General features: G+C 48.2%; 1 protein-coding gene across 1 annotated transcript; it reads right to left on the reverse strand.

Annotated features, from left to right (window-relative positions):
• GPR78 (G protein-coupled receptor 78) lies at positions 1 to 9,295 on the reverse strand. The gene is made up of 3 exons (XM_068149729.1): positions 8,628 to 9,295; positions 8,039 to 8,152; positions 1 to 2,759 (listed from the first exon to the last, which is right to left on the reverse strand). Exons 1-3 carry the CDS (start codon positions 9,293 to 9,295, stop codon positions 2,522 to 2,524), a joined length of 1,020 nt encoding a protein of 339 aa, XP_068005830.1. The 3' UTR covers positions 1 to 2,521.
• Positions 9,296 to 20,061: the final 10,766 nt, after the last annotated feature.

Below are 20,061 nucleotides of genomic sequence, written 5' to 3' on the forward strand. Positions count from 1 at the left end.
ACAACTTTTGGGTTTTTTTTTCCTTTTTTCTTGTTTTGTTTTGTTTTGTTTTTTCCTGAAATACTGTATTTACACAAAATTGGAGAGAGTACAAATACTTTACTAAGAAGACAAAACCATTGTAGTACATTCAATTTAAACACAGGCAGAACTAGAGATGCAAAACACAGAGGCCAGAAGGTACTTGCATGGGGAGGAAAAAGAGAGGGAAGAACAAAAATAATATCTAACCAAAGAAAAACCAACCCCAAAACAACATCAGAAAGGCCTCAGAGATTAAAAGCAGGAGATAAGAGAACATTGTGTTTGTCAAGCAGCAGCATCTTGCTTTGCCTTGCTCGTTGTGGCAGGTGGAAAATCCCTCTTGATGTGCTGACTGCTCGACGCTGCGTTAACGGAACGCTCGTGTGCAGAATCTTCAGCATGGGGCTAGGGCTGTAAACTGCAGAGGGAAAGGATGTTTGTGGCTAGTCACATGCTTGTGTGTTTGGTTTGAACCAGGAACAGCCTTCTCAGTGCTTCACAGGGTCAAGTCCATTGATACATCAAAAAATAACTCCTCTTTACTGTCGTCTTGCTTTTTATTCCCCTCTGAAAATATACTTTAGAATTGCTTTAGTTTCCCACTCAAGCACTCAATCAGAAAATAGTCTCATAGACTATTTTGATTCTTATCTTATATATTCACACACACAGAGAATCACACAAAACCAATAAGGTTGGAAAAGACCTCAGAGATCATCAAGTCCAACCTGTCACCCAACACCTCAGGACTACTAAACCATGGTACCAAGTGCCACATCCAATCCCCTCTTGAACACCTCCAGGGACATTGACTCCACCACCTCCCTGGGCAGCACATTCCAATGGCCAACAACTCTCTCTGGGAAGAACTTTCTCCTCACCTTGAGCCTAAACTTCCCCTGGCACAGCTTGAGACTGTGTCCTCTTGTTCTGGTGCTGGTTGCTTGGGAGAAGAGACCAACCCCCACCTGGCTACAGCCTCTCTTCAGAAATACCCTTCAAAACAAATAATTCCCACTGGCACAGCTTGAGACTGTGTCCTCTTGTTCTGGTGCTGGTTGCTTGGGAGAAGAGACCAACTCCCACCTGGCTACAACCTCCCTTCAGGAATACCCTTCAGTACCACTTCCCCCCCTCCCCCCCCAAGCTTGTTTAGGTTTAATAATAAGGGAGGGAAAAAAAGAGAGAGAGAGAGATAGAGAGAAATACATCTAATTAATTAATAAATAATAATAATAAAGCAGCTTTGTGTTTCTGGGCATTTGGCAGCAGGTCTGTGTAACAGCTGTCAGACATCTCTTGGTCTCAGTTGGAAATCACCAGGTTAATTGAGCAACACAAAAGAAAAGGTGGTACAATATTATGACAAGCCACCAAATCTAGCCAAATGCATGAAGTATTTTACACATCACCTCTCCCTTCCCAAGAATTCATCTGGTTTTAGCCTGCTCATCGCAAACAGGTAGCTGCTGAAATCACAGGTGTTACCCACAGTGGTATCTGTCTCTTCTACTAACTGGCTGATTGATTCTTAGTTGTTTTCCTCTTTGTTTTTATTTTCTGAACAAAAGCTTGTTTGGGGTAGGATCACTAGCTCAGAGATGGAACTACAGTGCTATTGAATGAAATCCCATGTAAGTCTCGGTTGCTTTTGCTGCAATTATTGTAATCACATACCACTGAAGAGCTAAAGAGTTAGGAACTCAGATACGTGGGCTTTGGTTATGCTTGATAGAATACTGGCATATCAAATGGATGTACCACTTCCTACAGGCTATGTTACAATCATGATGCTTAGCAATAAATAATCAGAACCACAACCTCAGATTCAAAGTGCTGACTCACTGGAGGCACCAAGACAAGAAATCAAATCAACTCACATAATGTTAGAATGGTAGGGGTTGGAAGGGACCTCAAGGGATCATCCAGTCCAACCCCACCCTGCCAGAGCAGCATCACCCGGGGCAGGTCACACAGGAACATGTCCAGGAGGGCTTTGAATGTCTCCAGAGGAGACTCCACAACCTCTCTGGGCAGCCTGTTCCAATTCAAAGACTTATTTGTAATGTTCAAAACTAACACTGGGCTGCCAAGTTACACAGGCAGCACGGAGGGCTCTGAACCTCTCCTTCTGATTTGGCGATTCTTGTGGTCCCACAAGACACTGGAACACCACATCTGATGTGGAACACTCCAAGACATATGAAGTCTTCAGATGTGAAACTTTAAAGGCTCTCTAAGCTTCTCTCTAAAGCCTCTAAAGGCTTTATTCAAACCCCTCAAGCCTACTTGCTCAGGATGAAGGCTTTGCCATACATTGTACTTGGCTGGAGACCAGGGAAGAGCCTTTCATGGAAGTCCACGATGAACTGCATGGCATTAATGCAGCATTCACCCCCCAGAGACACTGTCACCACTGTCAGCATGAGAGGGAAGAAGCAGCTTTCCAGCAGCAGCAAAGGCTTGTGTCACTTGCAGGAGAAGACTCTGCACATTGTTAGTTTGTTCTGTGCAAGCAGTAATCGTTCTCGGTGTCCAGGGAGCTGTTGTAGCCCGAGGATGGGTACAGGTCCCTCTTCAGGATCCTGTTGACCATGTTGATCAGGACTTTCTTGTACTGCTGACGTAGAAGGGAGTAAACAAATGGATCCGATGCAGCCTTACTGTAGGTGAGGCACTTGCTTATAATTCCCCAGTAGTAATTTATGGTAACAAAAGGAAGGAGCTCTATCAACCTGTTAAACATTAAAGAGAAAAGGAAACGCTTGAGTGTTGCATTCACACCGAGCCCGGCGCTCGGCTCAAGCTTCATGAAACATTAAAGCAGCACTTATTTTTCCTACAGCACATGGTCCCTGAAGGAGAGGAGCCCTGTTCTTACACCTCCCATTCAATAAAGGCAAAGACCACTGGGAGACACGAATCATTCCCTCCATGGAAAGAAGCAGAGAGTCTGTTTTCAATGTCAGTGCTCTGCTGCCTCAAAGAAACGGAAGCGCTGCAGCTTCTTGCTCACTTGATGAATTTAAAGAGTTCTGCTCGTAAATGGGCAAAATCTTGGTGGAAAAATTGGCTACCCCTCTCCCATGGTAAGCTTGAGGCAGACAGATGTGACCTGTAGCACCCAGGATCACTCAACATAGCTGCCCAAGTACAGCTGTCTAGTGACAACTGAGATGTGTCAGCACAAGCCCCTTGGCTGTTGTTTCTGGAAGCTGTGGGTCTCCTCCAGGTCCTGTATCCTATCTGCCCACCTATGCAGGTATTTTGGATTCTATGCAACATCTCAAGACACTAGAAACTTGGTTCCAGATCACTGAATCCACTTCTTCAGATACAGAACCTCTGTTACAGCACTGCTGTGAATGCTCACGTATGCAAAGAGGACTGCTGATAGACCACTGTAGCATGAAGAACAGCACAGAAGTGTCTCAGAGAGATCTGGGTGGCACCTGCAATCCCACAGTAAGCTAACTGCACCTACTTACTCTGACTGCTTCAGTGCACACTTGGCTAACTGCTGGTGCAGCCAAAGAAAACAAGGAGACAACACTTTTATCATCATTACAGGCCCAGTCAGCTCTCTCCAGATCTGCACCTCCTGGCCTGTGCTTCATGGATGATTAGTGGCCTCAGCACCTCAGTTGAGATGGGTGCATTAATCATGGGGGGAGGAACCGCAACAAACCTAAAGCTTTTCCCACAGAAATGAGAGCAAACCCTTAGAATCACAGAATCATAAAATCAGTAAGGTTGGAAAAGACCTCAAAGATCATCAAGTCCAACCTATCACCCAAGACCTCATGACCACTAAACAATGGCTTCAAGTGCCATGTCCAATCCCCTCTTGAACACCTCCAGGGATGGGGACTCCACCACCTCCCTGGGCAGCACATTTCAAAGGCTTATAACTCTCTTTGGGAAGAACTTTCTCCTCACCTCCAGCCTAAACTTCCCTTGGCACAGCTTGAGACTGTGTCCTCTTGTTCTGGTGCTGGTTTCCTGGCAGAAGAGACCAACCCCCTCCTGGCTAGAACAACCCTTCAGGGAGTTGGAGAGAGCAATGAGGTCTCCCCTGAGCCTCCTCTTCTCCAGGCTAAGCAACCCCAGCTCCCTCAGCCTCTCCTCACAGGGCTGTGCTCGAAGCCTCTCCCCAGCCTCATTGCCCTTCTCTGGACACCTTCAAGTCTCTCAATGTCCTTCTTAAGTTGAGGGGTCCAGAACTGGACACAGGACTCAAGGTGTGGCCTAACCAGTGCTGAGTACCAGGGCACAATGACTTCCCTGTTCCTGATGGCCATCAGACTCTTCCAGCATACAGCTGGCCTACAGCTCACCTGCAGTGGGCAAACTCTCCAGGAAAGTAGGGGCACAGGGTGAGAAGTTCTGTTACCTGCACTTTTTTATTCTTTTTTGTAAAGCCTTTTGCAACAGCAAGAATATAGAACTTTGCTATATTCATGCCTGAAGAGAAAAAAGCACCATGAGACAAAATGGCCCTTTCCTGCACCCTAAACTATCATAGAATCAATAAGGTTGGAAAAGACCTCAAAGATCATGAAGTCTAACCTGTCACCCAACGCCTCCTGACTGCTAAACCATGGCACCAAGTGCCACATCCAATCCCTTCTTGAACACCTCCAGGGACGTTGACTCCACCACCTCCCTGGGCAGCACATTCCAATGGCCAATCTCTCTTGCTGGGAAGAACTTTCTCCTCACCTCAAGCCTAAACTTCCCCTGGCACAGGTTGAGAGTGTCAGGGCTTGAAGATCTAAGACCAGAAGCTTTTTTAAGGCTTAAACAACCCTCTGGCCTCTTTCCAAAGTGCAGAGCTCCCAACTTGCAGGAGAAAAGTCAGAAATCAGAGCAAACCCTTCAGACCAGTCCAGTGGCATACAGCTCACCTGCCGTGGGCAAATTCTCCAGGAAGGTAGGAGAACAGGGTGAGAAGTTCTGTTACCTGCACATTATTATTTTTATTATTATTGGGAAAAAAAACCCCACAATAGTAGTTGACTTTTGAAGCTGTTCTAATCCCTCTGCACAGGAAAACCACCCTGCCACCACTGGGGCTGAACACTGCAACAAGCAGTTGAGCTGGGCTAGGAAAACCGCTGGCTTGTGTGTGTAAAAGTGAAATCATTCCTCTGGTGAGTGCACTTAAAAACCAGGAGACTTCTGTCTGAAGCTGCTTTGGAATAAAAGCCATTCCAGTGGATTCAAACCAGAGAGAACAAGCAGACACAAAGTGTAAGGAAGAAGGAAATGTACAATAAATGACACTTGCTGCATGGTGGCTGAAGTTTCTCCCACGCTGTGTATCAGCCTAATACAAGCAATGTACATTTGCTATTTCCAGGATTGATGCTTTTCTAGAGGCACTAAACAAGAAGAGTAAAGGCTCTTTCAGTCATGAAAACAGATGCATTACTGTGTGTTCCCTTGAATGCATTATGGGCCCCAATATAATCGCACTGAAGCCAACAGAAGACAAATTACACAGATTTTAGGGAGATAAAGAGCCTGGGCAAATCAAGGCAGCCTTGGAACTCTCCATCTGAATGCAGTTTGGTATTGTTTCCTTGTTTTCAGTGCTGCTAAAAAAAAATAGATCTAAAAAAATGACAAAAAAATATATGAAATTCATCTGTCAGCTCCCAGGGAGCAGATGAATCTGTTGTTAATGATCACAGCTGAATCCACTGCTAATGATCACAGCTGAATCTCTTGCTAATGATCACAATCTCATTCACATTTCTGGGATGAGGAGCTCACAGCACAACCTGAGTCACCAGGCCAACGAGCAAGAAAACAGGGAAGGTATCATTCACATAGATATTGCTTCAGTGCCAGCCCCACAAACAGCAGAGGCAGGGAGGAATGGAGAATTGGGCATGGCAGGAAGTCCTCCAACTTCACCTCCACCATCACCTGAACACTCTCTTGCCTTTAGGGTAAAGAGCTTTTGAGGATATCCTTCTGAGATACTTCTTCCCATTTTGCTGTCACTGAATCAATTCAGTCCTTGTGATGGAGACAGAAGCTGTACCTTGACACACACATTTCATAGAATCACAGAATCATTTTGGTTGGAAAGGATCTCCAGGATCATCAAGCCCAACTGTCAACCCAGCACCACCATGCCCACTGAGCCATGTCGCAAATGCAATGTCCTCTTGTTCTTTGAACACCTCTAGGGGTGATGACTCCACCACCTCCCTGGGCAGCCTGATCCAATGCCTGATCACTCTTTCAGTGAAGATTTTTTTCCTGATATCCAACCTAAACCTCCCCTGCTGCAACTTGAGGCCATTCTCCCTTGTTCTATCTATTGCTTGTTACTTGGGAGAAGAGACCAACCCCCACCTCACTCCAACCTCCTTTCAGGTAGTTTTAAAGAGGGAGAAGGTCTCCCTTTAGCTTCCTCTTCTCCAGACTAAACAACCCCAGTTTCCTCAGGCAGTTTACATAAACCAACCCTCACTCTTCTCCCTAGTGCCAGTTTCTCACACAGAGAAAATGCTCCATCTGACACTTGCCAAATGCAAGGTCTGAAGAAGGAAGCCACTTCTATTTTAGCAAGTTATGAGGAATATCTCCACCCTGAAAGCTGTGGCAGTGCTGGGATTTGCTGAGCTCAGTGTTGTTTAGATGGAAAGAAGATGGCAAAACCCACTTTGCTTAATTATATCTGGATTAGGGCAAAAGAGAATAGAAAATGACTCTCAATGTACTGAAGAGTGGTCAATTAACCTTTTAGCTCTGTGATGTAATGTTAATATTTGTAATGATCCTTTTGACTGCAGGGAGAAACTGAAAAAGGCAGTTATCTAGGCAGCCAGCCAGGAAGTCCTTTCAACATATAAATGCCAACTAATCCTAAAGGTCAAAAAAACCACAGCCATTTTGGTGCACTGGCCTAAACCTCTCCCCCCTGCCTAAGAAAAGGACAATGCTAATGCTCATAAATGGCCTATACAGATGTGTCAAGTTAGTGCACTAAAGCTGTCTGGCTTCTGTAAGCTGGTGTAGCAGCAGACCTCATCATTTAGCAGCCTTGGGGAAGCTCTGCCTAAGGTGGTTCTGCAGACAAGCACCCCTTTCTCAGCACAAGTCTGTGCTCTTCAAGGGTGCCTTGAACACACTCTGAAGCAGGAAGTGTTTTAAAGGCATTTGTGGAAGACGTAGCCTGGTTTAGCTTAGAGATAAAAGGCTGAATCCTGAGGTGCTGTGATTCAGTGGAGTTACTCTGGCTTCCAGCTCAGCCATTTATTCAAGGTTTAAAAATAATAACCATATGCTGTTTAAAGACTAGCAAGCAAGGAAGGAGAATGCTGCCTGACTACTTCAAAAGGTGCAAACCACCAGCAGTGGATGGCAATAATCCTGGCCAGCTGAGGAGCGTGGTGTTGCCTATACATTTTATAAGTCCTGGGAGGTAACTCTTACACTTCATCACAAAGCCATCCTGCACCCTTTGCAATATATTTACAGACATTAATGTTCCCAGACACTAATCTTATCTGACAAATTATCAGCCTGGATTAATTTAAATTATGTCACCTCAGCTTCCAACAGCAGCAAGCTTGGCCTTATGCCTTAAAACAAAACCAAACCAAACCACAACAAAACAACAAAAAAGCACAAGAAGCCTGAGCTCATCAGGAAAAGCTGTCTGCTTTCCTCTCTATGTGCTAATAAGGAAGGGTGGCAAGTCTTTTAAACTGCTTTCATCTCCCACTGGCATGTAATTAATTCCTGGTGCTTGTCCTAAAAGCCTCTTGCACTTGGCAGTGGCACCCAGACCTGGCTGCAATGAGGGAGGGAGAGCCAGGCACTGTTTGGGTCAGGGTGTGTGTGTGCGCTCTGCCCCTCAGAATCAGCCCTAGGTCTTCATCAGGCTCTGGCATCCCAAAACAAGCTGTAGCCCCCTCCCTTCCTCACTGGACACCTGTGCACCAAGGGACAGACCAGGCTGGGAAAGTCCCTTACCCCAACAGAAGATACTGACCTGGTGATAATGTAAGGACCAAAACAGATCACGAAGGACCCTATAAAAATGCTGATTTTCTTGGTTGCCCGCTGCCGCCTCCTCTTCTGCTCGTTCAGACAGCGCTGCTTCACACTGCCAGGGGAGAAAAGCAGCCCATGGGTTAAGGCAAGAAGCCAGGAGGTGAGATACGAGCCCAGGGGAGAGGGGAAGGACTCGCTCTCAACCCGAGAGTCCCTGCCCCAAGAGAGCACAGGATGGCCCCGGTCTTGGACTGTGGCAGTATCCAGGGCAGGACAGCCCCAACCCCTCCAAGCCAGCCTGGGGACAATCTCACTCACCAAAGCAGCAGCCTCCTGTTAAAGGGAGCTTGGCCAAGTGAGAGCACCCAGCAAGCAGGGCTAGCATTTAAATGAAGCAGGCTACAAATGCACAGGGCACCTGGCACTATGAGCAGTGTCTGAAACTAGAGGCAGAAGCACTCAGCATGTGGCTGGGACAGGCAGGAGAGCAGAAAAGGTTGGTGGGGGAGGCAGGACATCCTCCCTGCCTGGGGTACCTACCGCCTGCATCGCGGGGCTGTGAACACGAACACGCACACACGCATTACCTGGGGTGGATATCCACCAGCAAAACCAGAGTCTGCATGGTAATAATGTCTATCCTCTTGCAGTGGAACCTGGCAACTTTCAACACCTTTAAATAGGTGAAGCACAAGATCACCAGCGACAGCATGAAACTGGTGGAGTGAAAGACGATGGTGAACACTGTAAACCTTCTCCGCTCCGTCTCTTCCTTCAGGTGCAAGGTGCAAGAGGCATAAACGCTGCTGTAATCTACCCACGAGTAAAACAAAGACACCAAGGGGAAGGTGAGGGAGTGGAGCCACGAGTAGCCCATCAGTATCACGGCGTCCTTATACCGCATCTTGCTGGTGTAGCTCAAGGGGAACACCACGGCAATCCACTTATCGATGCTGAGCGCTGCCATGCTCAGCATCGTGTTGGAAGTCAGGAAAGTTTCCAGGAAACCCACCGCTTTGCAGACGCAGCCCCCGAGGGGTTGCTGGTTCCTCAGGATCCCCAGCAAGGTAAAAGGCATGTTGAGGACGGTGAGGAGCAGGTTGCAGAAGGATAAGTTCACCAGGAAAACCCCGGCCACCTGCTTGCGGATCTCCGTGCTGTAGATGAAGCATAGCAGCACCAGGAGGTTGGAGAGCAGAGAGACAACCAGCACCAGCACGAGCAGCAGCGCCAGCAGCACGCCTGCCAAGTCCATCTCTCAGCGGGTCGCCTGGAGCTGGCGAGGGCAGGAGAAAGGGCGCATCCGAACCGACACCGCAGCCTCGCCTGCCGCCGCCCGCAGCCGTCCGCGCATGTTGCCGGGGAGCAAGGGCCGGGGAAGCGGGGAGCAGAGCCGGGGGCCAGCGAGGTGCAGGGAGAGGAGCAGGGGGCGGGGTGCAGAGCCGGGAGAGAGGGCTGAGGGGAGCGGGACAGAGCGGCCGGCAGCGGCAGAGGGGAGAGGACTCCGGGGTTAGCCGGGATAGGGGTCCCTGATAGCCGTAACAGGGGGCGAGGGAGCGGGGTCCCGAAGAAGTGGGGCTGGCAGGAGAAGTGGGGCAGGAGACGAGGGTAGGGGGGCAAGGGCAGCCGGCAATGGGGTAGCAATCGGGAATCGGAGCCGGAGCTAGCGGGTCCGGGGAGCCCCGGGGACCGGGGCCGGGGATAGCGGATCCAGCGTCAGCGGAGCTAGGGCTAGAGAGGTGCGGGACTAGAGAGGAAGGAGGCTAGGGAGGTCCGAAGGTAGTGGGTCCGGCGGGTAGAGAGGCCTGGGGCGTCGGTGCCGGGGGCCGGTCGGGCCCGGCGTTGCGCGGGGGCCGGCGCTCGCTGCGCGCTGTCCGCGGTGCTGAAGCGGGCGCTGCCCCGACGGCCGCGCAACCAACCCGCTCTTCAGACCGGACTCCTCGGCCTCTCCCGCTCCGGAGCGCCCTCCATGTCCCACCGCGGCTGCCCCCGCTCCGCAACGGCCTCCCTCAGGCACTGAGCATCTTCCCCCCGTGCCCAGCCCCTGAAATACTCCAGCCGCGGTGCCTCCCGCAGCGACTCATGCGCAGACGAATGACTGCGAGGCACAGGCTCAGCCGGGGATCCAGGAGTCGGTCTGAGGCGCTCCCGGACCGCAGGCGACAGCAACGGGAAGCCCCAACTTTCCGCTAATACGCAGCTCAGGCACGATCAGACCTGGCGACGAGCTGCTGATAGTGTCAGCCCTGAGCTGTGTGCACAGCGAGGCCCCCGGCTGCATCCAGCAATCCTGGAAGCTGTCAGAAAGCAGGCGGCTGTGCTCCTCGAAGGGTGCCTCCCCTCCCTCTGAGGCATTACTTGCCCTTTTCCCCACAGGCACAATCACAGAGTCATAAACTCATTACAATTGGAAATGATCTCCACGAAGATCAAGTCCAACTGTTAGCCAAACTCTGCCAAGTCCACCACTAAGCCATGTCCTTACTTGCCACATCATAGAATCACTTCTGTTGGAAAAGACCTTTAAAATCAAGTCCAACCATTCTCCAACCCTGCCAAGGCTGCTGCTAACCCATGTCCCTCAGCACCACATCTTTGCCTCTTTTCAACACCTCCCTGGAGAGCCTATAGTGCTTAGAAGAGCTATGGTTGCTCTTTGGGTATTCACATTGTCCCCACAGGCCAGCAGTGAGGGAAGTTGCTTGGTTAGAGACTGACCACTTGGACTCACACTTTTAACACATCACCTGGCTGAACAAGTGTCCAGATCAGGGTGGTGTTGGCACATTCTGTGGAAAACTAAAGCCTTTCTCTTAACATTTGCAATGTGATAGTGAAAAAATTTGGGGTTTGGGGCTTTTTTTTCAGTTTTCACAATGTGGCAAAAGCTGTAAAGACAGACATGAAAGAGGTCAGAACTTCTTTCTCTATACCTGTCAGGAAAGTGGATTGCACAGCTGCTTCTCAAAGAAGGAAGGGAAGGGAAGGGAAGGGAAGGGAAGGGAAGGGAAGGGAAGGGAAGGGAAGGGAAGGGAAGGGAAGGGAAGGGAAGGGAAGGGAAGGGAAGGGAAGGGAAGGGAAGGGAAGGGAAGGGAAGGGAAGGGAAGGGAAGGGAAGGGAAGGGAAGGGAAGGGAAGGGAAGGGAAGGGAAGGGAAGGGAAGGGAAGGGAAGGGAAGGGAAGGGAAGGGAAGGGAAGGGAAGGGAAGGGAAGGGAAGGGAAGGGAAGGGAAGGGAAGGGAAAAGGGGAAGGGAAGGGGGAAGGGAAGGGGGAAGGGAAGAGGGGAAGGGAAGAGGGAAGGGAAAATGAGAAGGGAAGGGGGAAGGGAAAAGGGAAGGGAAGGGGAAAGGGAAAAGGGGAAGGGAAGGGGGAAGGGAAGGGGGAAGGGAAAAGGGGAAGGGAAGGGGGAAGGGAAAAGGGGAAGGGAAGGGGGAAGGGAAAAGGGGAAGGGAAGGGGGAAGGGAAAAGGGAAGGGAAGGGGGAAGGGAAAAGGGGAAGGGAAGGGGGAAGGGAAAAGAGGAAAGCAAAGGGGCAAAGGGGAAAGAGGAAAGGAAAGGGGAAAGGAAGGGTGCAAAGGGGAAAGGGAAAAGGAAAGGGAAAATGAAAGGGGAAAGGAAAGGGAAAATGAAAGGAGAAAGGAAACGGAAAATGAAAGGGGAAAGGAAAGGGGAAAGGAAAGGAGAAAGGAAAGGGGAAAGTAAAGGAGAGAAGACAAAGGAAATCAAGGGGGGGGGGGGGGGAAGGAAAAAATACAAAAGAAAAAGAGCAAGTTTTGGTGCATCAAAACACTGGTATGGAGAAAAAGTTGCCATGTCTAATCACTGTCACATTTTACAGTTCATTGCCAGAACTGACCTGAAGAAAAAGGAGAAGAAAAGGTAGCTTCCCCACTGTCCAAAATGACTATTCATATCCTAAGGAAATGCTGCATTGTGCACACTGTCCATACAACGTCGCCTTGTCACGCAAGTGTGACCACCCTGTGAATAGCTGCACATAAAACTGCTTGAAAGAGCCTGAAGGCAATGGTTGCTTGCTTGGGTTTTGGTTTTTTTTTTTCCAACCCAACAGCAGTGGTAAGTTTTGAATCAGTTACATGTCTTAAGGAAAGAGCAAAGCAACAAGAGATGAGATGTGTTATTTGGAAAGGAACCAGCATCCCTCAAGATGGAAAGCAAATGAGTGGTTTCTTTGATCAGAAAGCTGTCACTGCCAAAGATAAAAAGAGCAGATACAGTTGACAGGGCTTACACTTGGCAAAGAAAAATCCAATACATATCTGTGTAAGCAGCTGAAAACTCAAAGTCTGTACAATCATGGCAATACCAAGTCCTCTCAGAGTCCAGAACTTGCACTTCTAACATCAGGGAACCACCAAACACTACAAAGAAGGTTGAAAAGAGCTGAACTGTTGTGGGAGAAGCTGGCTCTATCCATGCAGAGCAGAAGTTCTGCATTTGCTCCCTCTCTCGTGGCAGCAATTTGTAGAGTCCCTACTAGACAGAACCCACCTATGACCTGTCTTTCATTTAATAACATCACAAGGTCATGGAGCTTTTCTGTTGGCCATCTGGGATTAGAGGCTGGCTGTACAGTGATGCCAGGTGGAGTAGATGCTCTTTTATATCATCAGAGAGACAACCTAGACGTGCTGTTCTCTTACTGTGAGAGCTGCTTGAGAAGATATTTCCCATTGGATCCAGACAGAAAGCAGCTTGTCTCTCTCTCTCCCTCTCTTCTAAACACACACACGCACAATTTTGCCATACAACCTTTTCAAATGAGGAACAAATTGTTTCTGAAAACTAATGGAGAAAGAACACATCAAAATAAGACAAGGAAACAAACAAACAAATGGTGACAAGCAACAGAAAGCCAAGGGGGAAAAAATCATTCTGCTTTTCACACATGGTGGTACGGTCCTCTGCAACAAGTTCTGTGATTGCTGCAAGAAAGGCATTGGGTTGCTGGAGTGTGTCCAAAGAAAGGCAACAAAGCTGGTGAAAGGCCTGGAGATCAGGGCTGGTGAGGAGCAGCTGAGGGAACTGGGGTTTAGTTTGGAGGAGAGGAAGCTGAGGGCACCTCATTGCTCTCTACAACTTCCTGACAGGAGGTTGGAACCAGGTGGGTGTTGGTCTCTTCTCACTAGTAGCAGGTGCTAGGATAAGATTAAATGGCCTCATGTTGCCCCAGGAGAGATTTAAGGTGGATATTAAGGAAAACATCCTTAATGAAAGAGTGGTCAGACATTGGAACAGGCTGCCCAAAGAGGTGGTGGAGTCATTGGGTCTGGAGGTGTTCAAGGAAAGTATGAACCTGGCATTCTGGGACATGGTTTAATGGCCATAGTGGTCTTAGGTTGATGGTTAGACCTGATGATCTTAGAGGGCTTTTCCAACTGAAATAATTCTGTGATTCTATGATAATATCCTCGGTTCAATGGACCCAGAAGGGATGATATTGTTAGGTTTCCCCTCTTTGTTTTCAGTAGACCTTTGTCAATGTGACAAGTTAAGCATATGCAGAACTTCCTGTGGAATCTGGGTCCCCTCCTGACCTTTTCCCTTTGACAGGCAGCAACCCATAACACTTCACAGCAGCCACCTTCCAGTCTGATGTTCAAATGCCGGTTTACAGCTTATGTACCTGAAAACAGTCACCTGTGTGAGGCCAAAAGGCTTGAACCTGTCACTGCAGGTTTGCAGGAGCACACACCTGCCACTTTAGCCCTTGAAAACACCACCCTCTCATGCTGCCATGTTTGCATGCAATCAGACATATGTAAATCACTGCAAATGCTCACCGTGGTCATACTAAATATAGAAACATAGAATGGTTTGGGTTGGAGTGGGCTCCAAAGATCATCCAGTTCCAACCCCCCTGTCATGGGCAGGGACAATTCCCACTAGACCAGGTTGCTCAAGGCCTCATCCAGTCTGGTGTCTTCAGGGAGATGGCATCCACATCCTCTGAGGGCAACCTATTCCAGTGCCTCACCACCCTCACTGTAAAGAACTCCTTCCTAATCTCCAGTCTCAAAGTCATTAATCTCAGTCCTATCACTACAAGCTCTTGTAAAATGTCCTTCCCCATCTTTTTTGTAGGCTCCCTTCAGGTACTGGCAGGCCACTATAAGGGCTGTATTTTCCCAGTCAAGGTCTTGCAGCATTTACTTTCATAACCAAGGCTGCTGCCCAGGTTGAAAATGGGGACTATGGAGACTGCTGCAATACAAATAGGCCAAAAAACCCCAACCCCAAAACCCCAAGGTGCTTGCCATTAATTATCCTTTAATAGACATAGACTATTCAGTTAGCACAGATTAGGTAAGCACTTGATACTTTTATTCTACTAGCTGCATCATTCATTAAATCTACACACTCATCTGAACAGAATATTGACCACAAGTTATTGGATGCAATGGTTAATGGACTGCATTCACTGGGAAGGAATAGGAGATGATTCAAATTCCCTTTTAGTTTCTCTCCAGGAGAGATGTGTCATGCAAATTTCAATGTAGATCACAACTGAGCATAATTCAGTTCTAATCAATGTATTCTGCCATGGCTAGGAACACATTTAATTTGCTTCTAATTTTAAGGAAGGGCCATGAAAGACGGAGATCTGAAACAAATTATGCCAGATAATTTGCAAGTACAGAGAAAAGCAACCCCTTCCCCCAGATCCTCTTATGGGTGGTGAAGAGAGGGAAATGAAATTACATTAACCAGCGTGTGTGTGGGGAGGGGGGAATGGAATGACTCATGGAACTGATATTAAGAGCAAAGCTTTTCCCTTCTAGACCACTTGCTAAAAAGTGACCCATTTCAGAAGTAAACAAGAATGGTTAATGCTCATGAGATGTTTTAGTAAACAGCTCTGGTACTCCTAGTTCCCAAAAAGCACCTGAAATATCTTCTCACCACCACGATGGCAGTGGTTGTATTATTGTTGTCTCATTAGTTAATGAATCTTTAGTGAAGCTAGAGTACTTGGGGTCAGCAAGACTCTGCAGCAACACAGGGCTTCTTTTCACCCCCTCATTAATTGTTGTTCTCTCTTTCTTTTCAGACTCCTGCTTTATAATGATTTGTCACACCTTGACTATCATGTCACCCCTTGAGCACTGGGTTCAGTTTTGGGGCTTTCACTATGAACAAGACACTGAGGCCCTGGAATGAGTCCAGAGAAGGGCAACAAAGCTGCTGAAGGCTCTGGGCAACAGGTCTGGGGAGGAGCAGCTGAAGGAACTGAGCTTGTTCAGTGTGGAGAAAAGGAGGCTGAGGGGAGACCTTTTTGCTCTCTACAACACCCTGAAAGGAATTTGGAGTGAATACAGAATCCAGAATCCATAGACAGAATACAGAATTAAGCAGGTTGGAAAAGATCTTTGGAGATCACTGAGTCCAATACCACCTAATCAACTAAACCATGGCACTACGTGCCTCATCTTTGAACACTTCTTTAAACTCTTTTTAAACACCTCCAGTGATGGTGACTCCACCACCTCCCTGGCAGCACATTCCAATGGCCAGTCTCTCTTTCTGTGAAGAATTTATTCCTAACATCCAGCCTAAACCTCCCCTGGCACAGCTTGAGACTGCGTCCTCTGAGGTGAGCCTTGGCCTCTCCTCTGTAGAAAGAAGTGCTAAGACAAGAGGAAATGGTTTCAAGTTGCACCAGGGGAGGTGTAGGTTGGATGTTAGAAGAAACTTCTTTACTGAAAGGGTTCTCAAAGACTGGAACAGGCTCCCCAGGGAGCTCCCCTGGCAGAATTCCAGTGTCCATATTTGCTACCTGGGAAATAGCTTTGTCATAAAGATCTTCCTGAAATGGAACAAAGCCAAGCTGAGAGGTCTACACATTCCTCCTGTGAACCCTGCTTTGCAGTGAGAAGGAAAAAAAAATGGGAAGGGAAGGTCAAAAGAAACAGGAAGCTGAGCAAGGAAATTACTTCAAAATTGCTTAAATAACGTAATGAAGACTCTCAATGCTCAGAAAATAAGCTTGCAGATGTGTTAGAACTACACACTTGTAAAAGCCAGCTCAAGCAAACTAGACATATTGCTGCAGTCAACCAAAATTGATCACAAAATCATTCAAGCAAGAAATATTTGCTTTTGGGGGACAGAGATAAGGTTTGAAGATCAAGGTAAAAATGCTACACCAATAACTGGTGAGACCACACCTTGAATACTGGGTTCAGGTTTAGGGCCCTCACTACAAGAAAGGCTTTGAGCTGCTGGAACTTGTCCAAAGAAGGGAAAGAAAGCTGCAAAAGGGTCTGGAGAACAGATCTGGTGAGGAGCAGCTGAGGGAACTGGGGCTGTTCAGCCTGGAGGAAAGGAAGCTGAGGGGAGAACTCATTGCTCTCTACAGCTCCCTGAAAGGAGCTTGGAGCAAGGTGTGGTTTGGTCTGTTCTCCCAAGTAGTGAACTATAAAATGAGAGGATATGGTGACAGGTTGGACTTGATGATCTTTGAGGTCTCTTCCAACCTTGGTGATTCTGTGAGATGGCCTCAAGTTGCTGCAGGAGAGGTTCAGTTTGGACAGTAGGAAAAATGCCTTCACTGAAAGCATTGTCAGGCATCAGAAGAGGCTGCCCAGGGAAGTGGAGGAGCCACCAACCCTGGAGGAATGTAAAAGATGTACAGATGTGGTGCTGAGGGACATGGTCTGGTGGTGACTTGGCAGTGTTGGGTTAGATAGTTGGACTCTTAAGGGATTCTTTTCCAACCCAAATGATTCTATCATTCTATTCTTGATGTTTCCCAAGGGAAATGAAACCTCACAGATACTGGAGGATGAAAGGGGCTGTTCAGTCTGCAGAAGAGAAGGCTCCCAGGTGACCTAATTGGGGCCTTCCAGTATCTGAGGGGGGCCTACAGGAAGGCTGGGGAAGGACTTCTCAGGATCTCAGGTAGTGATTGGACTAGGGGGAATGGAATGAAGCTAGAGGTGGGGAGATTCAGGCTAGATGTGAGGAAGAGGTTCTTCACCATGAGAGTGGTGAGACCCTGGAATGGGTTGTCCAGGGAGGTGGTCGAGGCCCCGTCCCTGGGGGTGTTTAAGCCCAGGCTGGATGAGGCTCTGGCCAGCCTGATCTAGTGTAGGGTGTCCCTGCCCATGGCAGGGGGGTTGGAACTAGATGATCCTTGTGGTCCCTTCCAACCCTGAATGAAACTATGAAACTATTAAAAGGAAACAACAACTTGTTCACAGAATTCAAACCAGTTTCAGCTGAGATGAAATCCTTAAACTGGGTGTAAACTTCCTCCTTCTCCCACCACTTCTTCCTCTTTCACAACATGAGGCAGCAGGTAGAACCAGAATTCTGGGTTACAACATTCAACCTTGGAACAAACCTGCCTGGATTTTATTAATTGTTGTTATTATTGTTCCTAGAGTATGAGGAACTATGTGAATGCAAAAAAATCTGCCATTCTGCTGAGCAGCCAAATGCATTGATTCCAGCAAAGCTGGGGTCAGGAGGTAAACAAACAGTACCAAACTTTCACACCCAGCAGCTTTACAGCTGGAATGCAGAGCTGAAATATTAATGGAGGAACACTGTTCCCTCAGGCAAATGGCATAAGAACCTGAGCCTCTGTCTTCCACAGCTCAGTGTCAAGTTCTTCCATGTGGCACTTTTACAAGGAGCCACATGGAAAAGGCAAGGGGTGATGGGGACAAGTTACCACTGGGGAGATTGCTATTGGAATCCAGGAGAAAATGTTTCCCCATGAGAAGAGTCAGACACTGGGATCATCTTGGTCTCTTCTCCCAGGCAGCCAGTACCAGAACAAGAGGACACAGTCTCAGGCTGCACCAGGGGAGATTTAGGTTGGATGTTAGGAAGAAGTTCTATACAGAAAGAGTGATTGCCCATTGGAATGGGCTGCCTGGGGAGGTGGTGGAGTCACCATCACTGGAGGTGTTCAGGAGGAGACTTGATGGGGTGCTTGGTGCCATGGGTTAGTTGTTTAGGTGGGTTGGATTGGCTGATGGGTTGGACATGATGATCTTGAAGGTCTCTTACAACCTGGTCCATTCCATTCCATTCCATTCCATTCCATTCCCCAAGGGAAGCAGTGAATACCCCTCCATGGGACAGTTTTAAGACCCAGCTTAACAGGGTACTGGGCCAGCTCTCAACTACACCTTCATCTAGAATGGTTGGACCAGAGATGATCCTTGGGCTCCCTTCCAACCTGGCATTCTATGATTCTGTGAAAATACCTGGACTGTGCAGGTTAGTAGATTTCTGCTGAATCCCAGCAAGAACACATGCAGTCTCCTACCATTTCTATCTATTTTGTCCACTTCTTGAGGCTTTGGTGTATCTCTAGATTCTCACCCAACAGGAATAAAGCTTTGAGTGCATTTTTCTTGCTCTTTTTCCACGGTGCCTCACACCAGCAGTTCTGTACTACACCAGCTTGTTATAAAACTTATCAAAGCTGCAGGCATGGGGATGAAATTCCCAGGAGTCTTTTGCTGGCATTTTCAACAAATGTGGCAATGTTTAATGCTTCCAGAGGCCAGCAAACAGTAAATGGCTTTTTTTTTTTCCTCCAGATACTGCTGAGGCAATTTATTTACTGGTGAAGCAAAGTTCCAGGAGCCAGCTTATGAAAATACCAGTGTGAATTCTTCCACTGTACTGGAGAAATTCTCCTTTTCCTGTCCTATTTGCTCCATTCCCACCCCCATCTTACACAGATGGTTTGATTCTGCTTCCCTTGACTCAGAGCAAACCCAGTGTAAGTCCTTTAAAGCTGCCAAGGACAACCAACATGGTAGGAATGAGAGCAATCAAACATGCCGGGTTCTGCACATTGGCCACAGCAACCCCATGCAGTGCTACAGGCTGGGGTCAGAGTGGCTGGAGAGCAGCCAGGCAGGAAGGGACCTGGGGGTGCTGGTCGACAGCTGGCTGAACATGAGCCAGCAGTGTGCCCAGATGGCCAATGGCATCCTGGCCTGTATCAGGAATAGTGTGGCCAGCAGGAGCAGAGAAGTCATTGTGCCCCTGTACTCAGCACTGGTTAGGCCACACCTTGAGTCCTGCAGTGCTACAGGCTGGGGTCAGAGTGGCTGGAGAGCAGCCAGGCAGAAAGGGACTTGGGGGGTACTGGCTGACAGTAGGCTGAACATGAGCCAGCAGTGTGCCCAGGTGGCCAAGAAGGCCAATGGCATCCTGGCCTGCATTAGGAATAGTGTGGCCAGCAGGAGCAGGGAGGTCATTCTACCCCTGTACACTGCACTGGTTAGGCCACACCTTGAGTCCTGTGTCCAGTTCTGGGCCCTTCAGTTCAGGAAAGACGTTGAGTTGCTGGAAGTTGTCCAGAGAAGGGCAACAAAGTTGGTGAGGGGTTGGTTTGGAGCACAAGCCCCTATGAAGAGAGGCTGGGGTTGCTCAGCCTGGGGAAGAGGAGGCTCAGGGGAGACCTTCTTGCTGTCTGCAACTACCTGAAGGGAGGTTGTAGCCAGGAGGGGGTTGGTCTCTTCTCCCAGGCAACCAGCACCAGAACAAGAGGACATAGTCTCAAGCTGCACCAGGGGAGGTTTAGGCTGGATGTTAGGAAGAAATTCTACACAGAGAGAGTGATCGGCCATTGGAATGTGCTGCCTGGGGAGGTGGTGGAGTCACCATCATTGGAGGTATTTAGAAGGAGACTTGACAGGGTGCTTGGTTGCATGGTTTAGTTGATTGGGTGGTGTTGGACAATGAGTTGGATGTGATGATCTTGAAGATCTCTTCCAACCTGGTTTATTCTATTCTATGAGGCTGTAGAACCAGCATGAAGCTTCTGCAAAGGAAGGCACTTCAGTTGTAGCTATTTATTAAGGAGAATGCTTTCAGCCTGGGGTTTTGGAGGTTTGTTTTGATGGGTGTTGGTCTCTTCTCGCTAATATCAAGTGACAGGACAAGGGGAAATGGCCTCAAAATTGTGTCAGGGTAGGTTTATGTTGGATATTAGTAACATTTTCTTTGCCTGCAAGAGTGGTCAGGCATTG

This window comes from Melanerpes formicivorus, unplaced genomic scaffold (genome assembly GCF_026170545.1).
Source record: "Melanerpes formicivorus ecotype bairdi unplaced genomic scaffold, bMelFor1.0.p_v2 SCAF_18, whole genome shotgun sequence".
NCBI lineage: Eukaryota > Metazoa > Chordata > Aves > Piciformes > Picidae > Melanerpes > Melanerpes formicivorus.